This window comes from Syngnathus acus, chromosome 21, assembly GCF_901709675.1.
Source record: "Syngnathus acus chromosome 21, fSynAcu1.2, whole genome shotgun sequence".
NCBI classification, from domain to species: domain Eukaryota; kingdom Metazoa; phylum Chordata; class Actinopteri; order Syngnathiformes; family Syngnathidae; genus Syngnathus; species Syngnathus acus.
The window spans coordinates 504443-520886 of NC_051105.1; the positions used below are offsets into that span (position 1 = coordinate 504443).

Consider the following 16444-nt stretch of genomic DNA (forward strand, 5'->3'; position numbering starts at 1 on the left):
AGTTTTAATAACAGGCTTGTTAAAAGTCACCTTGCACACCTCGATTGGGGGAGGTCATAGTTGCCCATTCTTCCTTGCAGAGTTGCACAAGTTCATTCTAATTGTTGTCGTCGTCACTTGCTGTGAATAAAAATAAACTACAATAATAAAGTGAAATCATCAGGAACTCTCATAAGTCTGTTTCAATATTTGCACTTCTAATTGTCGTTGAACAGTTGCAATGCAAGCATACATATTTTGCCTTTTAATCGCAAACCTCTTCTTGGCATAGAGTGGCAAGTCGACGGTTTCAGTGCGGCCAGAGTCAGGTCCGATCCGAACTTGCAGATTTGCTCTCTCCAAGCCATGACACGGCGTGACTGACTGGTGGCCAAAAGTTCTCAGCGCCGCCTGGTGGTGCTGGCTGGCCGGCCGGGGGCGCTGCTACAGTTGCGGTTCAGCTGGGGGAAGGAAGCGGCGGGCGGGCGGGCGTCCTGGAGGTGGGGCCGTATACTGTATACAGGCCCAGGTTTTGGGCCACCGCCGACTTGACGCACGGGAAAGAAGGGCGAGAAGAGTTGCGGCGTGGCACGACCGCGTCTCAGCTTTGCTGTGTTCTGGCAAGAAGCAAGCCCGGCGGGCGCCACTCTATGCCGCGTGGCCCCCCCGGGAGCCCGGATGCAGCACGCGCAACGTGAGCAGGTGCTTGACAGCCGCTCGGAACCATGGGTAGAACCACGCGTAGATCAAGGGATTCACGCAGGAGTTGAGGTAGTACGCGTTGAGCACAAACGTGGGCAAGCTGTCGGCCGCCAGCAAGACGCAGTAGTACGGACAGAAGCACATCAGAAAGACCAGGACCAGGACCCCCAGAGTCCTGGCCGCCTTCAGCTCCGACTTCTTGGCTCCGGAAGGGCGCGCTTTGCCGCACGCGACCCGGGAGCGCGCGGCAAAGCGCGCCTGAGACAGGGCCGCCGCAAACACGCGCGAGTACAGAAGCACAATGGTGCTGAGAGGAAGGACGAACGTCACCAGCAGATCAAAAATGCCCGCCTCGTAGTCCAGATGAATGAGGCACTGGCCGAGGCAAGAAGCGTGCTGGCCGGGGTGCGCCAGGTCCTCCCTCATTAACACGCCGCTCACCAGAAGAGAGCAGAACCAGCACACACAAACACAAAGTTGAATTCGCTTGACCGTCACCGTAAGGTTGTAACGCAGCGGGCGGCAGATGGCCACGTAGCGCTCGGCCGACACCAGCACCACGTGGCCCACCGAGGCCGACGTCACCGTGAAGGAGACCAGGTTGTACAGAGAACACAGCACGTCGCCCAAAGCCCAGCAGGATTTTTCCAGGTAGATCTCGCCCGGCCACACCAGCAGGCCCACCAGCAGGTCGGACACGGCCAGCGAGAGCAGGAGCAGGTTGGTGGGGCTGCGCAGACGCCTGTCACGAGAGGCGCAAGCAAATGAAAAAGAGCCTTAGCTAAGGTTAAGAAGGAAAGGCCACCTGCCTGAAGTGGCCGATGGAGGTGATGACCAGCAGGTTCAGCACCACGGTCAGCGTGCAGACCGAGTAGAGCACAAGAGTCCAAAAGACACCGTGGCTCCAACCGGACTCGGGCTTCCGGCACGACAGGTTGCCCAGCTGTGGAAAGCACAGCTCCTGGCGCTCCATCAAACAGCGCTCTCCCTGTCCAGTCTCGGCGGTCGGAGGTGCCGTCTTTGTCTACGCCGCTGACTTGCCCCTCCCCTCGCCGGCGCGGCGCTTCCTCCTCTGATTGGTCGGCGGCCTGACCCGGAATGGGGGGGGATGGGGGCGTCCTGGGGGGCTTTGTGTCCTACCTCCGAGGGTGGCCTCAGCTTTACACGGCGTCCTGGCAGAGTAGCCGCCGGCAACAGAACAAGCTGGCCAGAAACGCGCCATCCGTATTTAACGTTGGAATCCATGACCTCAAAAGGGGCCATTTGGAAAATGCCTTTCTTGCTGGCAGACGCCGGCCGGCCGACAAACCGCACGGACGCGCTGACAAAAAGTCAAAGTCTGCTTTATTGCTTTCCCAAGCCCGCAAACAAGGCCGAAGCGCCACCGAGGCACCCGGTGTCGGGCAACGGTCCGAAAGAAAGGTGACAACACCGCAACAGAAGCTAGCTACCGATGTTGGCGAGGAAAATGTCCCAGCAAAAGCAAAAAGTTGAAATGGCGTCACAGGCCAAAGGCGAGTTTCATGGAGTTTGCGGGAAGCCAGATGGGCAAAAATGTTGCCATTGCTAAGCCATGCTTTGGCTGCTGACTTTGGCTCCCAAAAGGTCAAAAAAAGGTCACCACCACGCACAAATGGGTTTTGGTGGTTGTTGTTATTTGTTACACTTTTTCTTGAAAAGAGCCCTTTCCCGCAATGTCATTCAAAACAATCGAGTGGGATTCCAGCATTTGAGCGGCCCGGACGGACGGACGGACGGACAAACAAACGCAACAGCGGCAAAACATGTTTTGATGCAATGCTTTGAAAGGCATCTGACAGCGAGGTGTCCCTCCCGCGAGGACGTCCGTCCGTGGAGGTTCCCTCCCCCAAGCGCCCCGTGTTTTTTCACACCTCAACCCATTAGCGAGCGATGTGTGAAGACAACATGCGAGGCTCTCGACACGCTTGTTATTCTTCATCCGCTGGCTGACGTCACCACCGTCCCGGAGCCGACCGACCGAGCGACCTTTGCGGCCTTTCGACTGCTTTTGCCAAAGGGAAAATGACAAATGTTCAAGACGAAAGGTCTGAAAATTCAGCCCCGCCCGCGGCCATTGTCATCTTTAATTTCGTTGTACATGTGACAATGACAAGAAAGATCGATCTATCTATGATCACGAGAAGAGCTGCCAAACGTTCTCGAGGACTTTGGGACAATGGCGCAAGTTAAGAATGGAGAAGAATGAGCCAATCCCGGACACGGCCGCTTGCTCTGCTTTTCGGACTTTTCAAAATCCCAAATGGCCTCCGATGAGGAATTTGTGTTTGGCTTCATGGAGATGCACCTGCTTGGAGGCCAAAAGCTCTCAGTAGCTGCCTGCTCTAGCTTGAAGCAAGGCCAAGGCATAGTGACTCCAACGTTCTGACAAGATGGCCTCTCCTCCACGGCAACTCTTGTCTTGAATTGCCCAAGTCAGAAGGTCAGCCGAGCTCCTGAATCGAATTGCCTCTTTTCGAACTCCTGCTATTGTAAAAGCACGCACGCACGCAAGGCAAAGAAAGAAGGGTGTCAAATCCACTGTATGGCTTAGCGTGATGTCATACTTTGAAGCAACTTTGATCCTGTGGGAGTTGCCCGACCGAGCGACCGAGGGAGGGAGGGAGGGGCCAGGGCGCATAAACGCGGCGGCCGGCCGGAGGTGGCCGCACAACGCGGGCCGAGCATGGAGCCGGGGGAGGCGTGCTTCCCGCAGCTGGGCAACCTGTCGTGCCGGAAGCCCCCGTCGCTGCCGGGCGTCCTGCTGCCGGCCGTCCTGCTGCCGGCCGTCTGCCTGCTCACCGTGCTGCTCAACCTGCTGGTGGTGGTGGCCATCTCCCACTTCAGGCACGTTCTTCCCGCAGGCCGAGCGCGTGGGCCCCATGCGCTGTTGGGTGCTGACGTGCGTGTGTGCGTGCGCGTCATTTGCTTGCGCCTCTCGTGACAGGCGTCTGCGCAGCCCCACCAACCTGCTCCTGCTCTCGCTGGCCGTGTCCGACCTGCTGGTGGGCCTGCTGGTGTGGCCGGGCGAGATCTACGTGAGCGCCGGCTGCTGGGCTTTGGGCGACGTGGCCTGCTTGGCATACCACTGCGTGGCCTTCACGGCGACGTCGGCCTCGGTGGGGCACATGGTGCTGATCTCGGCCGAGCGCTACGTGGCCATCTGCCGCCCGCTGCGTTACAACCTCGCGGTGACGCTGAGGCGAGTTCAAGGCTGCGTGTGTCTCTGCTGGCTTTTGTCCGTCCTGCACACCGGCGTCCTTCTGAGGGCTCAGCTGGCCCGGCCGCAAAAGACCAGCCAGTCTTGCTACGGCCAGTGCTTGATCGAGCTGGATCTGGAGGCGGGGCTCCAGGACCTCCTGCTGACCTTCGTCCTTCCCCTCTGCACCATGGTGGCTCTGTACTCGTGCGTGTTTGCGGCGGCCCTGTCTCAGGCGCGGGCCGCGCGCTCCCGGGTCGCGTGCGGCAAAGCGCGCCGTTCCGGAGCCAAGAAGTCGGAGCTGAAGGCGGCCAGGACTCTCGGGGTGCTGGTCCTGGTCTTCCTGATGTGCTTTTGTCCATTTTACATCTACTCTCTGGCGGGCGGGCTGAGCTTTTCATCGTCGGCGGCGCAATATTTGCTCTACCTGTTTGACTTCAACTCGTGCGCCAACCCCTTGATCTACGCGTTGTTCTACCCGTGGTTCCGAAGAGCCGCCGGCCACGTGGTGACGCTGCGCATACTGCGGCCGGGCTCCCGGGGACTGGCGCTCTGACGTGCGAACGAAGAAGCGCGTCTGCTCTGCACCAGTCGAAAGCCATCTCAATTTCAGCAAGGCGAATCAAACGTCAATCGCGACACCCTCAACAGTTGGCAGGATTGGAGTTGTCGTCGTCGACGCGCCCATCGAATGGATGGGAAACTCCGCCAAAAAAAACACCCCATTGTTTCCTGACATCGGCTGGAACAATGAAAGCACTTGACGTGTGTGTGTGTGGCGATGCAGACAGCAAGCCGCCCAACGGTTCTGCTCGCAGTAAACCAGCCGCCTGCCCGAACGCCCGCCGGCTCTGCTCGCAGTTTGGACCGCGTCCAAAATAAAGTTCGTGACAGGCGTCCAGCTGACATTTCAATAAAAAAGATTCCTTGCTTCTAACTTCAAAATAGACTTGACGTTTTCCCTCCATCTATTTTGGAATTGCTTTCCTGTTTTGCACGCGTCGTCGTCCTCTTGTTCATTCTTGTGAGCAGCCCGAATTTCCGCCCGTCCACGACTGGCCCGGCTTTCGTTTGCACCCGCTCCTTGTTTCGACCCATCGGCTCGGCTCGCTCCCAATGTCGTCTCGTTCATTTGTTCGGTTTGCATTCGAGGGAAGCGACGAGTCGGATTTATTTATTTTTTTTTGCATTGCAACGAGCCCCGAAAAGAAAAATCTGCAACTTGGTGAGCGTTCAGACAGGACAGTACCGCCACCTTGTGGCCACTTCTACGTACTACGTACGCGTATCCTTTTTTTCATCTTTGGACGGACGGTGTGCTCTTCATTTGAGACGCAAAAAAATACCATCAGCTAAACGATTTATTTTCTTTTCTTTTGAACTGTACAAAGATTACATACTTATTTCAACCCCCCAAAACACACACACAAACAAATTGATCAATTTAAAGCCAACAGGAAAGAAAAGTCCAGTTAACGAGTCAGGAAGTGTGTTAAAAAAAAAAAAGCCCCAGCATCCGTGGTGTGCCCTCACAAATGTCAAGCAATCAACGCTTAAGTAGTGCCGGCGGCGCCTTGACGTTTTCATTCAAGGAACACGTGAAATAAGAACAGATGGAAAAGTGGGCGGCAGCAGCGGCGGCAGCTTAAAACTGGCAGATGGAGGTCTCCACCACAAACTTGCTCTCAAAGTGGCGAATCCTGCGGCAGTTGAGAACTTGGCGCTTCTGCATGCCTGTGGACAAAAGAGCACGCACGAGTGGAGCAATGGACGCTGCTGATTGTGCCGCCGCCGCCGCCACCTTTCATGTCATACCCAAGATGCGCTCGCGCCGCTGCAGCTTGAAGGTCTGCTTGCCGCGGCACAGCTTGCCGATGAAGTCGCCCAGCTGCTCGCTGTGCTCCAGCCGCTCCGTCACCACCATCTCCTCGTGCACCAGGTACGACTGCGGCAGGTAGGTGCCCGCCTGCGCTCAACCACAAATGCCATTCATGCAATTTCAAGGCTGGCCAGATGAAAGGCCAGCGCTGCCGGCGACACCTTGATGTTGATCAGCAGTTCCAGGAAGTCCCTGGGCGGCACCACCACCGAGGTGTTGAGCGGGAGCACGTAGCACTTGTTGAGGCTCAGGTCCAGGTAGGCCGTCAGCCCCTGAGCACACACGCACGCACAGAGCCCGGGTCACAGGGCCTGCCGTCTTACGACCAAGGCGGCGGCGGTGGGCGAGGCTCACCCGCTGGAAGTCGTGCACAATGTCGGCCGGGTCGCCGTCCTCAAAGTCGGGCACGGGCACGTTGATGAGCGCCACCTGCTCCCGCTCCAGAATCCGGATTTGCTCCTCCAGCTGCTTCAGAGGCTTGGAGAGCTCCGCCTCCACCTGCGCTCAAAACCACTCTGGTCTTTCAAAATCCACCTTCCAAACTCATAATAAATCCCCACTGATTCGCTTTAGCGCCTTCAATTCCAGAAGTCACAAACTTTCAACCAAATGGTTGCTTTGCTGACCTGCTGCAGTTCCATCAGGCTGAGGTCCTCCTCGCGGTAGTTGACCCCGCACACAAACACTTGGCTGTCCTGCCGGGGGGAAAAAACCTGAACGTTGTCACATTCCGTTTGCCGTCTGGCTGGCCGTGCGCAAAGACACGCGCGCGCCGCCACTCACCTCCAGAACGTAGTAGCGGTAGAGGTAGGCCCCGCCCACCAGCATCCCCGAAACCATGAGGGCCAGACCCAGACACAGGCACCAGCGCCACGCTTGGGACCGCCGGCGAAGGAGCCCTGCCGCTGCCATCGCCGCCTCAGCGTCCTGCCGGGAGGGAGGGAGTTAGGGAGTTAGGGAGGAAGGGAGGGAGACCGGCAACAAGATGGGAGTATGCATGAAGGCGCTCCAAAATGAGACAAAATTGACTTCCTGCGATGACTTGTTGACACTTCACTTTTTGACAACAAACAGGCCCGGAAGGGGCCGGCCGGCCGGCGCACGCCACGCCCGACATATGTTGGAGTTGTGTCCGCTGACTCACAGCAAAGGCATTTTGCGAGTTGCGACTGGCTTCTCCCGAGGGGGCGGAGGCTCCTTTCGACACCTAAACGCCAGAGGACGGAGGAAAACTATTTATCGGCGCAACGGCGGGTGGCCACATGTTTCCTGGCTAGCCATTAGCGGCTCATCCGGTCCTTTGGCCAGATGCTTTGTGGCCGCGCGTGTCCATTTGTGCGCCAGGCCCATGGCAACGTTTTGAAAATTCTTCTCTGGCCTCCAAAGTGTTCTTTGCTTTGTGGCAGGCATCTTATTGGCAGCCAAACTAACAAGTGACCAAATCCAACCTCGGATAAGGCGCCTGCCTGCCTGCCTGCCTGCCTGCCTGCCTGCCTGCCTGCCTGCCTGCGTGGCTGCCTGCCTGCCTGCCTGCCTGCCTGCCTGCCTGCCTGCCTGCCTGCCTGCCTGCCTGCCTGCCTGCCTGCCTGCCTGCCTGCCTGCCTGCCTGCCTGCCTGCGTGGCTGCCTGCCTGCCTGCCTGCCTGCCTGCCTGCCTGCCTTTGCGCTGGCCTGCTTCCAAGTCTTAAAGCCACTTTGGTTAAGCACCACCAGAGCAGCTGGTCCAGCACGAGCGGCAGAAAATAGGAAGCCACGCACATGGGCTAATCCATTTGGCGGCGGCGGCGGCGACGACAACTTTGCCCAAAGTGCCTTGAGCAGAAATGAACGAGCGCTTCCCATTTTGCCTGTCAGTACTCGCTCTGCTTTCCCACATAAGTGCAATTTGTCCACATTTAAGATAAAGCAGCTTTTCTCAAGTCACCCCGTCGTCAGAAGGCTCACGCCACGCCAGATTACCTTGACCTGTTTTTTCTCTTTATGAGAAAACCAACTTCGAAACAAAGAACAGGACATCCCGTGTTTACGACATCACATAGCAGGATACACGCTAACAAAGTTGTGATAAGGGTGGCTGGCGTGGTGAGGCGAGGCGAGGCGATGATTGTGCCCATCCATATCAAGAAGTCATCAAGTGCAGCTTTATTGTCAACAAATAAGCAACCCTCTTTTTCACCAAAACGACTAACTGACGCAAACACGATCGGTCGAGTGAGTGAGAGAGAGTGCAGGAAAAAGAGAGACCAGGACAGGAAACTGAGAGAGCGAACATGACAGGAAACCAAAGATACCAAGTCAGCAGTCGTGGCCTGATTTTGGAATGACATTTGTTTGGTGCACAAAAAAGCGGAACCGAGAATATTTGCGCACATAGCCATGTTGAGTAATTGTCGACGACCATTAACACCGTTTGCGACCTTAAACGAAACATGACCGAGGGGGGTGGGGGGTCATGTTTCTTTCTCTTTCTCTCTCTCTCGCTCTCAAAAAACAACAACAACAACTTTGGGGCAGTGCGCAAACCCTCGCCAAGCTTCGCTGCTCAGTTATGAGATACGGACTTTAAACCCCGAGAAGAAATTTGCCAAAATTGGGGGAAATAACGCCAAATGTCAATAAGGAAATCCGAATTGAACAGACGCGCGAGACACTCACCAAAACAGCGTAAAACGCTCATGTTCATTTGAATCAACTATAATCGAGGGGTGTATAGAAAAAGAAAAGAAAGCCATAGTGCATGTTACAAAGCCAAGCGGTCAGTTGAGTGTCGACTTAAAGTTTTAAGCTGCGTTAGCCATTTTTTTTTTTTCCCCTCTTCTCCGTCTCGCACTCACTTTGTCCTGGTCGGGAAGGAGCGTCACCGTGTCCTTCTTCATTTCTTTCAGCGTCAAGGCTGAGTTGAAAGACACTTTAACCATCGCGGAATCGCTTTAAAGTCCAACGCGGTCAGAAAAAAATCGATGTATAGTATTAATAACAGTGCCGCCAGTGAAAGTAGCGACAGAAAAGAAAAGTTGTTGCGGGCGGCAACTTGACGTTCCCCTTTGGCTGTGAGTGGAGCTGCTTGTTGCGAGAGGGAGGAAGCGGTGGGAATGTGGCACAACGCTTCCGGTTGCCTTTCACCGTAAACCTTATTTCAACGTAATAGCGACGTCACAAAAGTGTGATAACGTATCGCATCGCATCGCATCATCCTTTCATCGAGTAGAGTGTCGATACGTGATCAAAAAACAATCCCTACGTACGGCTGGGATGGGACAACTCACAATACAAGTGATTGATCGTTTGTTGGGATATTAAAGTCCGCTGAATGCAACAAAACCAATTCTTATGTCGTGTTATGTCATCGCAGTCGCGCAGGCAGAGCCCGCCCGCCTGCCTGCCTGCCTGCCTGCCTGCCTGCCTGCCTGCCTGCCTGCCTGCCTGCCTGCCTGCCTGCCTGCCTGCCTGCCTGCCTGCCTGCCTGCCTGCCTGCCTGCCTGCCTGCCTGCCTGCCTGCCTGCCTGCCTGCCTGCCTGCCTGCCTGCCTGCCTGCCTGCCTGCCAGCTTCGCTTGTGTTTGAGAACTGCGTCATTGACGCGCGGTGTTTACAAATTTATTTTTCTCTATTTGATATGGGAATGAATGATTGCAGCATCTAATTAAACCCAAATCCACATCACTGTAATGCAGTTCAAAAGAAATTAGAGTTCAAATCGAAGTCGTTTCCGTCTCATCACTTCCGTTTCGCCTACATCATTTCCGTTACGGGTGGCGGGAGCTATCATGGCGACCGCCGCGATGGTGAAGCCGACTAAAGAGCGTCTACTGAATGTTTTGGACGATTTGGAGGTTTTGTCTCGGTAAAGTTCCATCCCGCCACTTTGTGTTGGTGTCTAGAAATAGTTAGCTTGCTGCTTCTGTCGACCTCGTCATTCTTTCATCTCTCCTGACCATGCGTCTCCTGTTTTCCATTCCAGGGAGCTGATCGAGATGTTGGCTCTGTCCCGGAGTCAGAAACTCCCACAGCCCGGCGAAGACACTCAGGTACCGGGCACGACCTGCAGACATCCTCAGCGCACATGACCCGTTGAAAGCTCGCATACCTGAGAAGTTTTCAGTTGGACTTATCAGTTCTCCGGTTGTTGTCCTCCTTCCGTAATGCCACTAAAATGACAACAAATCGAATTTGTGACTTTTGCTGGTCAGATCCTGGAGCTGCTGGTGCAGCGCGACCGCGAGTTCCAGGACCTGATGGAGGTGGCCCAGCGGCAGGGCAAGGTGCACCAAGAGATGCAGCAGCTGGAGAAGGAGGTGGAGAAGCGAGACAGCGACATCCAGCAGCTGCAGAAGCAGCTCAAGGAGGCTGAGCACATCCTGGTGCGTGCCGCTGCCGTCGCCAAACGCACGCGTTATCCGGAGCCGCAAAGCCACATTGGCAATTCCGTTCGTGACCGCACCGGTCGGTGTCCCTCTGTTGTCAGGCGACCGCCGTTTACCAAGCCAAGGAGAAGCTCAAATCCATCGAGCGTGCCAAGAAAGGTGCGCCCGAGTGACCCATCCGCAGATTGATTGATTGATTGATTGATTGATTGATTGACTGATCAATTGATTGACTGATTGGCTTTGGGCCCCGCAGGAAGCATATCGTCCGAGGAGCTCATCAAGTATGCGCACAGGATCAGCGCCAGCAACGCTGTGTGTGCGCCGCTCAACTGGCTCCCAGGTTTGCTCTTGGATTCCGTTCTTTGGCCAACTTGGCCCATTCCAGATGAAATGTGTTAGAGCGAGGTGGAAATGGACAGAACGTGCGCTCTCTTAGGCGACCCGCGGCGGCCGTACCCCACAGACCTGGAGATGCGCAGCGGCGTACTGGGCCACATGGCCAACCTGCCCACCAACGGCGTCAACGGACACCTGCCGGGCGACGCCCTCGCCGCCGGGAGGTTGCCAGGTACTCCTTCTATCGGCGTCCTTCTCCTATCTTGTTTGCCAGTTTGTAACTCTTGCGTGTCCCCCACGCGCAGACGTGCTGACGCCGCATTACCCCTGGCAGTCGACGGAGTCGTCGGCCGGCATGCTGCCGCCGCACAACGCCGGTGACTTTGGCCTCGAGCCGCCGGGGCACAACAAGGAGAACGAGGACGACGTGGAGGCCATGTCCACGGACTCCTCCAGCAGCAGCAGCGACTCGGACTGAAAGACCTGTGTGTGTGTGCGTGTGTGTGTGTGTGTGCGTGCGCGCGTGCGTGCGTCATGTTCTTATTCATGTTTGTAAATAAAACGTTTTGAGTGGGACTGTGCCATTTGTCTGCAGTTTAGTGTTTTGTACAGGAGTTTATTTTGTGATTTATAAATAAAAGAATGGGCTTTGTCAGTCAACTGAATGTTTGTTTGTCTTATTAGTGTTTTTAAAAGTACATAAATGTATTCCTTATTTCAAAGCACCTAATTCCTGACCGACAGAACGTGTGTCTCCTTCACGGGCACTTGGAAATCATTTATCTACGTTGATGGAAATGAAACGGTCTATTGAGTGACGAACTTTATGTGACCCCCTAAAGTATGAGTAGTGCCAATTTAGCTCAACTCCGAAGACATGATGAAGAAACGTTAAGATCAAAAAGAGAGTAAAGGCTGTGAAGATTCACGAACTGCGTGCTGTATGGCCGCGATGCCTTTATGAACACTAAGTAATTTGTTTCCTTAGTTTTAAAACGTTTCTGGTTCATGGGCCATTATTTGAAATGGTTTACAGGATACACCTGCAGGTTGTGGTGAAGGTGCTAACATAACACGACAGCGAGAGGAAGCTCCTCCCTCAGTGATCAGGTTCAAGAGCATTTTCAGCGGGTCCTACGTCATAGAACGCGGCACTCGTGAGAATTGGCCGTGTCCTGCGCATGCGCACGACCAGGCATCCCCTGACAAGCAGACATGGCGACGTCCCTGATCTGCGGCCGCTTGACGGCAAGCCTGAGGAACTCGGGGCCCAGAGGCGCTCTTAGCGCCGCTTCCAAGGTGAGCTTTTAAGCACCTGCGAGCGAAGGCTTCGGTCGCCGGGCGGCCGTTCGAGTCTCGCCGCCACGGCCTCCTTTGACCGCCACAGCAGCCACTGAAGTGACAGGGTCAAACGGACATTAGCCGCATTGCTAGTTCCTTTTATTCGCTAAGCAGTGCGGCGTTAGCTTTAACTCTTAAATAGCCGCACGAAAGTCTGCTTTTGGTTGGCATTTGATGTGCGCAGCGAGCTGGCATGCTGGTGACCTCTCGCTAGTTAGCTGGACCGCTGTCCTCCATACACATGAGCTTAATGTGTCACCGCAGCATAGCATAGCTTAGCTTAGCATAGCTTAGCATAGCTTAACACAGCACAGCCAACGCAAGTCAGCGAATGTCGTCATTCATGGTCGTAAACGTCAACAAGGACTGTCAACTGTCGGGATTGATCACACAGGTGCTTTGCTCTTTTAGCATACAGCAGCGTACACCGCCCCCCTCAATATTACGTCCAAAGTATTTTTTTCTGGGCGTGTGGTACCTCCCTTTTTTTATGCCTCTTATTTACGGTATCATTTCTCTTCAATATTTTTTTGTGCAAACAAAGAAAAAAACAAGTTTTTTTTAAAAATGACCTTTTGGAATTCACCACAAGCCAAGTTGTGATCCCATGTAAAGATGGAAGTCCGCCCTTTCGATCATAATTATTTTAGTTTCCACAATATTTTGCATCGTGACGAGTCAATAAGGACAATGAAGGCTAATTATATATTTGGAAACGGAAAAAAACCTGAGACAATTATGTAACCATTATGGTGAAAATAATGCTTCTCAGAATAATTTGATCAATATTCTCATCCAAATGATTTATCGAAGTTATTCATCATGTCAAAGAAAACATTTGCATTTTAATTGCACTACGTCTTGTTATTTTTCAACAAATGATTGCTAAATAAGAAAACAGTCAGTTACTGCTGCGATCGATCATACTGTACGTCACTCGCCCCTCTGGCAAAATCGTGCTCGTAACGAAACCTTGGTCCCGCCTCGTTGTTAGCGGTTCCCTGTGTGCGTGTCCAGGCTCTGGCGGGCTCTTCAGGTCTGCTGGGAGGCCACGCGTCGGCGCCGTGTCAGCAGCAGCAGCAGCAGCAACGGAGGAGCCTGTCCCTCCATGAGTACATGAGCCTCGGCCTGTTGAAGGACGCCGGCATCGCGGTCCCCGCCGGCATGGTGGCCGGCTCCTCGGACGAGGCCTACGCCGTTGCCAAGCAGATCGGTCAGTACAGAGAAAGCAAAACTACCAAATTGCGGCGTTGGCTCCTCTGCCGTGCAAGAAAAGGAAACTCATTCGGCTCAGCCCACGGGATCATCAGCGTCAACCTACGTGAACGTGCAAGTTAGCACGTGCGTGTGTCTTAAAAAGCCAAACATGGCGCCCGGCTCTTGGCGGCCTCAGCCGTGCTGTCGTTTTGACTCAGAGACGCAACAAATGCCAGCACATATTTTTATTCCCCACAGTTAATGCACAACATTTGCGTTTGTCATATTTGTAGTCGTATTTTAAAACCAATTTCAATTTTGTTCTTTTTTTGTTGAACCGAAGATTAGAATTTTTGAGAAAATATAGGAAAACAACATGCTTATTGTTTGGTTATATTTTAGGCAAAAAGTGTCTGCAAGGGAAATAAGATGTAATAAGTTCAAAACAAATTCATTTTGGGGAGAATAATTGTTGCGTATCATTTAAATGAAGTTCCACTTTTTCAGATCTCTCGACCACGCTGCACTGTTGCTATTTACAAGTGTGTGCGTGTGTGCGTGCGTGCGCGCGCATGGCAGGTTCCAAAGACCTGGTGGTGAAGGCTCAGGTGCTGGCAGGCGGACGAGGAAAAGGAACGTTCGAGGGCGGACTGAAGGGAGGCGTCCGGATCGTCTACTCGTAAGCCCCCCCCCCCGCCCTCGTCTCACTGCCTCGCTGGCTTATTTTTAATGGTGGCGTGCGTGCACGTGCGGCAGGCCCGAGGAGGCGCGGGACATTTCCTCCCAGATGATTGGCCGCAAGTTGTACACCAAGCAGACGGGCGAGGCGGGTCGCATCTGCAACCAGGTCTTCATCTGCGAGCGGCGCTACCCGCGCCGGGAGTACTACTTCGCCATCACCATGGAGAGGTCCTTCCAGGTACGGCCCACACGCGACAAAACTGCCAGCATGAGAAGAGACCAAGTCTGATCTCCCCCGATGACAAAAGGAAATGTTTCGTTGCTAGAAAATCCCCCCCCAAAAAAAAGGTCCATTTTAGATCATCAACTGGAACATTTGATGACAATGAAAATAAATCACAAGCCACATATTTCTCAAGCGGATCGGACCACCAACAAGCAGTTTGCGCTCAGGGGCACCGCCAGATGGCAGCATATGACAGAGCTTGCCAATGGAGCTTGCCGGCCAGATTCAGACTAGTACCCCTCCAATATTGGACTTTTGGAAAAGGACAAAAGAAGCTGGCGGCCTTCACGCCGCAGTGCGCATTTGTAGCTGAGCCGCCCTCTGCCGCAGGGCCCCGTGTTGATCGGCAGCTCGCAGGGGGGCGTCAACATCGAGGACGTGGCGGCGGAAAACCCCGACGCCATCGTCAAGGAGCCCATCGACATCGTGGAGGGCATCAAGATGGAGCAGGCGCTCAAGGTGGGCTTTACCTAACATTCCCGTCTTTTGTATTTGCAAGGCAAAAAAGCCCTCCTGATTTTGGGAAGGCTATGACAGGGTTGTAATCTTGCGCCTCGGTGCTGCCGTTTTGGCTCGCGACAATTTGTCTTGCGTAAGAAATTGTAATTAGCGGCCGGCGTTGCGGGCCCGCAGGTGGCGCAGAAGATGGGCTTTCCGCAGCCGCTGCAGACGGAGGCGGCCGAGAACATGATCAAGCTCTACGACGTCTTCATCAAGTACGACGCGTCCATGCTGGAGATCAACCCCATGGTGGAGGACTCCTCGGGCATTGGTACGCGTGACACCCACATACAGCCGGGCGCAGCCAGGCGCAGCCAGGCGCACGCGACAATCAGGCTCTTGCGTTTGGGGCCCGCAGTCATGTGCATGGATGCCAAGATCAACTTTGACTCCAACGCCGCCTACCGGCAGAAGAAGGTGTTTGACCTACAAGACTGGACCCAGGAGGACCCGCGCGACCGGCAGGCGGCCAAAGCCGACCTCAACTACATCGGCTTGGACGGAACCATCGGCTGCCTGGGTGCGTTGGAAAGTGGGACACGTGGCTCGGGGCAAACTAACAGGAGCCTCCCTGTCTCCCTCCGTCCCTCGCTGCTAGCGCGGGAAGCTCATTTCCTTGCCGCTAGCCGGGGCTGACTTGCTCTTGTCATTTAGTGAACGGCGCCGGCCTGGCCATGGCCACCATGGACATCATCAAACTGCACGGGGGCACGCCCGCCAACTTCTTGGACGTGGGCGGCGGGGCCACCGCCCACCAGGTCACCGAGGCCTTCAAGCTCATCACGTCCGACAGGAAGGTGCGGCCGGCGCAAAGCGCGGCGGGCGCCCACCGCGGCGCTCGCTCAAGGGCCACGGCTTTCCGCTACCGCAGGTTCAGGCCATTTTGGTCAACATCTTCGGAGGCATCATGAGGTGCGACGTCATCGCCCAGGGCATCATCATGGCCGTCCGCGACCTCGACCTCAAGATCCCCATCGTGGTGCGACTGCAAGGTGCCCAACGTCTATGTTAAATGACGCGGGCTGGCTCCACGCTAACCGGCGGGCGCTCTTCACTAGGCACGCGTGTGGATGACGCCAAAGCTCTGATTGCCGCCAGCCCGCTGAAAATCCTGGCCTGCGATGACCTGGACGAAGCTGCAAAAATGGTACGTGCGCACGCAGACATGTACGAGATGTGAGATGAAAGGCCGCACCGAGCTCGCGCGCATATGTGTCGGCAGGTGGTGAGGCTTTCGGAAATCGTTTCGCTGGCGAAGGAAGCGCAAGTGGACATTACCTTCCAGCTTCCCATCTGATGCTACAAGCAAGCACTCCCTGTTTGACTTCATGTGGACACCAACCCCCAAGTAGCCCCTCCCCCTTCTCTGTGGCCTGATGGCGGCGGGCATCCTTCACCACCCCTTTAGCTTTTCTTCTGGCTGTTTAATGCGCACACTCCCTCCCCGCCAGTGTTGACACACTCCACCGCACTAGCGCTCCTCACTGGACGCAGCTTCACACACAGCAGCTGCAATGAAGATAAAGGATCACGGAAGGCATTTTGGCTGGAAGACCACGCCACTAGCCCTTACTTGACACTGATAAACGGTCGCGCCATCTTTGAAGGCTATGCGCTAGCTCCGATTTAGCTCTGTGCTAAAGGTCCCATTTGTCTTTCGATTCCTCCCCGGTGTGTCGGTGGCGGCGGCGGCGGCTCTCGCCACCCATCTCCTCCTGGTGAATTATTCACCGCTGCTGTAATGGAACTTCTGCTTAAGCCCCTCGCCAGTCTAAAAATGGACTTGTCGCAACGCTAAATTACCCTGCGGGAGGGATCTGAAATGAGAAATGTCCTTTGCCTTCAAAGACGGCACCTTATTGGGCGGGAGGCCGCAACGCTTTCATTTGTCTGTTCCAAGCAAACGCTGCAATTGCGCTTCCCGGCTGGATCTTTCTCTACTTGGATTGAACGAACGCCGT

At 54.8% G+C, this 16444-nt stretch overlaps 5 protein-coding genes across 5 annotated transcripts; 3 read left to right on the forward strand and 2 right to left on the reverse strand.

Moving 5' to 3' along the window:
* Positions 1 to 535: 535 nt before the first annotated feature.
* LOC119115494 (trace amine-associated receptor 13c-like) lies at positions 536 to 1996 on the reverse strand. Its single transcript, XM_037240014.1, has 2 exons — positions 1491 to 1996; positions 536 to 1423 (listed from the first exon to the last, which is right to left on the reverse strand). The coding sequence occupies exons 1-2, from the start codon at positions 1652 to 1654 to the stop codon at positions 628 to 630; spliced, it is 960 nt and encodes a 319-aa protein (XP_037095909.1). The 5' UTR covers positions 1655 to 1996; the 3' UTR covers positions 536 to 627.
* A 357-nt stretch (positions 1997 to 2353) lies between these two features.
* On the forward strand, positions 2354 to 4778 carry LOC119115493 (trace amine-associated receptor 13c-like). The gene is made up of 2 exons (XM_037240013.1): positions 2354 to 3546; positions 3647 to 4778. Exons 1-2 carry the CDS (start codon positions 3386 to 3388, stop codon positions 4452 to 4454), a joined length of 969 nt encoding a protein of 322 aa, XP_037095908.1. The 5' UTR covers positions 2354 to 3385; the 3' UTR covers positions 4455 to 4778.
* A 468-nt stretch (positions 4779 to 5246) lies between these two features.
* On the reverse strand, positions 5247 to 8892 carry LOC119115489 (integral membrane protein 2B-like). Its single transcript, XM_037240008.1, has 7 exons — positions 8611 to 8892; positions 6561 to 6704; positions 6404 to 6472; positions 6132 to 6275; positions 5939 to 6049; positions 5714 to 5864; positions 5247 to 5632 (listed from the first exon to the last, which is right to left on the reverse strand). Exons 1-7 carry the CDS (start codon positions 8692 to 8694, stop codon positions 5544 to 5546), a joined length of 792 nt encoding a protein of 263 aa, XP_037095903.1. The 5' UTR covers positions 8695 to 8892; the 3' UTR covers positions 5247 to 5543.
* A 593-nt stretch (positions 8893 to 9485) lies between these two features.
* On the forward strand, positions 9486 to 11142 carry med4 (mediator complex subunit 4). Its single transcript, XM_037240009.1, has 7 exons — positions 9486 to 9618; positions 9736 to 9802; positions 9965 to 10135; positions 10240 to 10297; positions 10395 to 10481; positions 10578 to 10709; positions 10783 to 11142. Exons 1-7 carry the CDS (start codon positions 9542 to 9544, stop codon positions 10953 to 10955), a joined length of 765 nt encoding a protein of 254 aa, XP_037095904.1. The 5' UTR covers positions 9486 to 9541; the 3' UTR covers positions 10956 to 11142.
* Positions 11143 to 11640: 498 nt separating this feature from the next.
* Positions 11641 to 16243, forward strand: sucla2 (succinate-CoA ligase ADP-forming subunit beta). Its single transcript, XM_037239991.1, has 11 exons — positions 11641 to 11776; positions 12836 to 13031; positions 13595 to 13694; positions 13772 to 13934; positions 14313 to 14441; positions 14616 to 14754; positions 14842 to 15003; positions 15138 to 15280; positions 15355 to 15475; positions 15542 to 15630; positions 15706 to 16243. Exons 1-11 carry the CDS (start codon positions 11693 to 11695, stop codon positions 15778 to 15780), a joined length of 1401 nt encoding a protein of 466 aa, XP_037095886.1. The 5' UTR covers positions 11641 to 11692; the 3' UTR covers positions 15781 to 16243.
* Positions 16244 to 16444: the final 201 nt, after the last annotated feature.

Excerpts from the sequence above, each read along its gene's own strand:
- LOC119115494 (XM_037240014.1), bottom strand. The coding sequence starts at position 1,654 with ATGGAGCGCCAGGAGCTGTGCTTTCCACAGCTGGGCAACCTGTCGTGC. Across the intron at positions 1,424-1,490 it reads ACCTCCATCGGCCACTTCAG|GCGTCTGCGCAGCCCCACCA; the intron begins GCAGGTGGCCTT and ends CTCTCGTGACAG.
- LOC119115493 (XM_037240013.1), top strand. The coding sequence starts at position 3,386 with ATGGAGCCGGGGGAGGCGTGCTTCCCGCAGCTGGGCAACCTGTCGTGC. Across the intron at positions 3,547-3,646 it reads GTGGCCATCTCCCACTTCAG|GCGTCTGCGCAGCCCCACCA; the intron begins GCACGTTCTTCC and ends CTCTCGTGACAG.
- LOC119115489 (XM_037240008.1), bottom strand. The coding sequence starts at position 8,694 with ATGGTTAAAGTGTCTTTCAACTCAGCCTTGACGCTGAAAGAAATGAAG. Across the intron at positions 6,276-6,403 it reads GCCTGATGGAACTGCAGCAG|GTGGAGGCGGAGCTCTCCAA; the intron begins GTCAGCAAAGCA and ends TTTTGAGCGCAG. Across the intron at positions 6,050-6,131 it reads TTGTGCACGACTTCCAGCGG|GGGCTGACGGCCTACCTGGA; the intron begins GTGAGCCTCGCC and ends GTGTGTGCTCAG.
- med4 (XM_037240009.1), top strand. The coding sequence starts at position 9,542 with ATGGCGACCGCCGCGATGGTGAAGCCGACTAAAGAGCGTCTACTGAAT. Across the intron at positions 10,482-10,577 it reads GCCGCTCAACTGGCTCCCAG|GCGACCCGCGGCGGCCGTAC; the intron begins GTTTGCTCTTGG and ends GCGCTCTCTTAG. Across the intron at positions 10,710-10,782 it reads CGCCGCCGGGAGGTTGCCAG|ACGTGCTGACGCCGCATTAC; the intron begins GTACTCCTTCTA and ends CCCCACGCGCAG.
- sucla2 (XM_037239991.1), top strand. The coding sequence starts at position 11,693 with ATGGCGACGTCCCTGATCTGCGGCCGCTTGACGGCAAGCCTGAGGAAC. Across the intron at positions 11,777-12,835 it reads CTCTTAGCGCCGCTTCCAAG|GCTCTGGCGGGCTCTTCAGG; the intron begins GTGAGCTTTTAA and ends GTGCGTGTCCAG. Across the intron at positions 14,442-14,615 it reads AGATGGAGCAGGCGCTCAAG|GTGGCGCAGAAGATGGGCTT; the intron begins GTGGGCTTTACC and ends GCGGGCCCGCAG.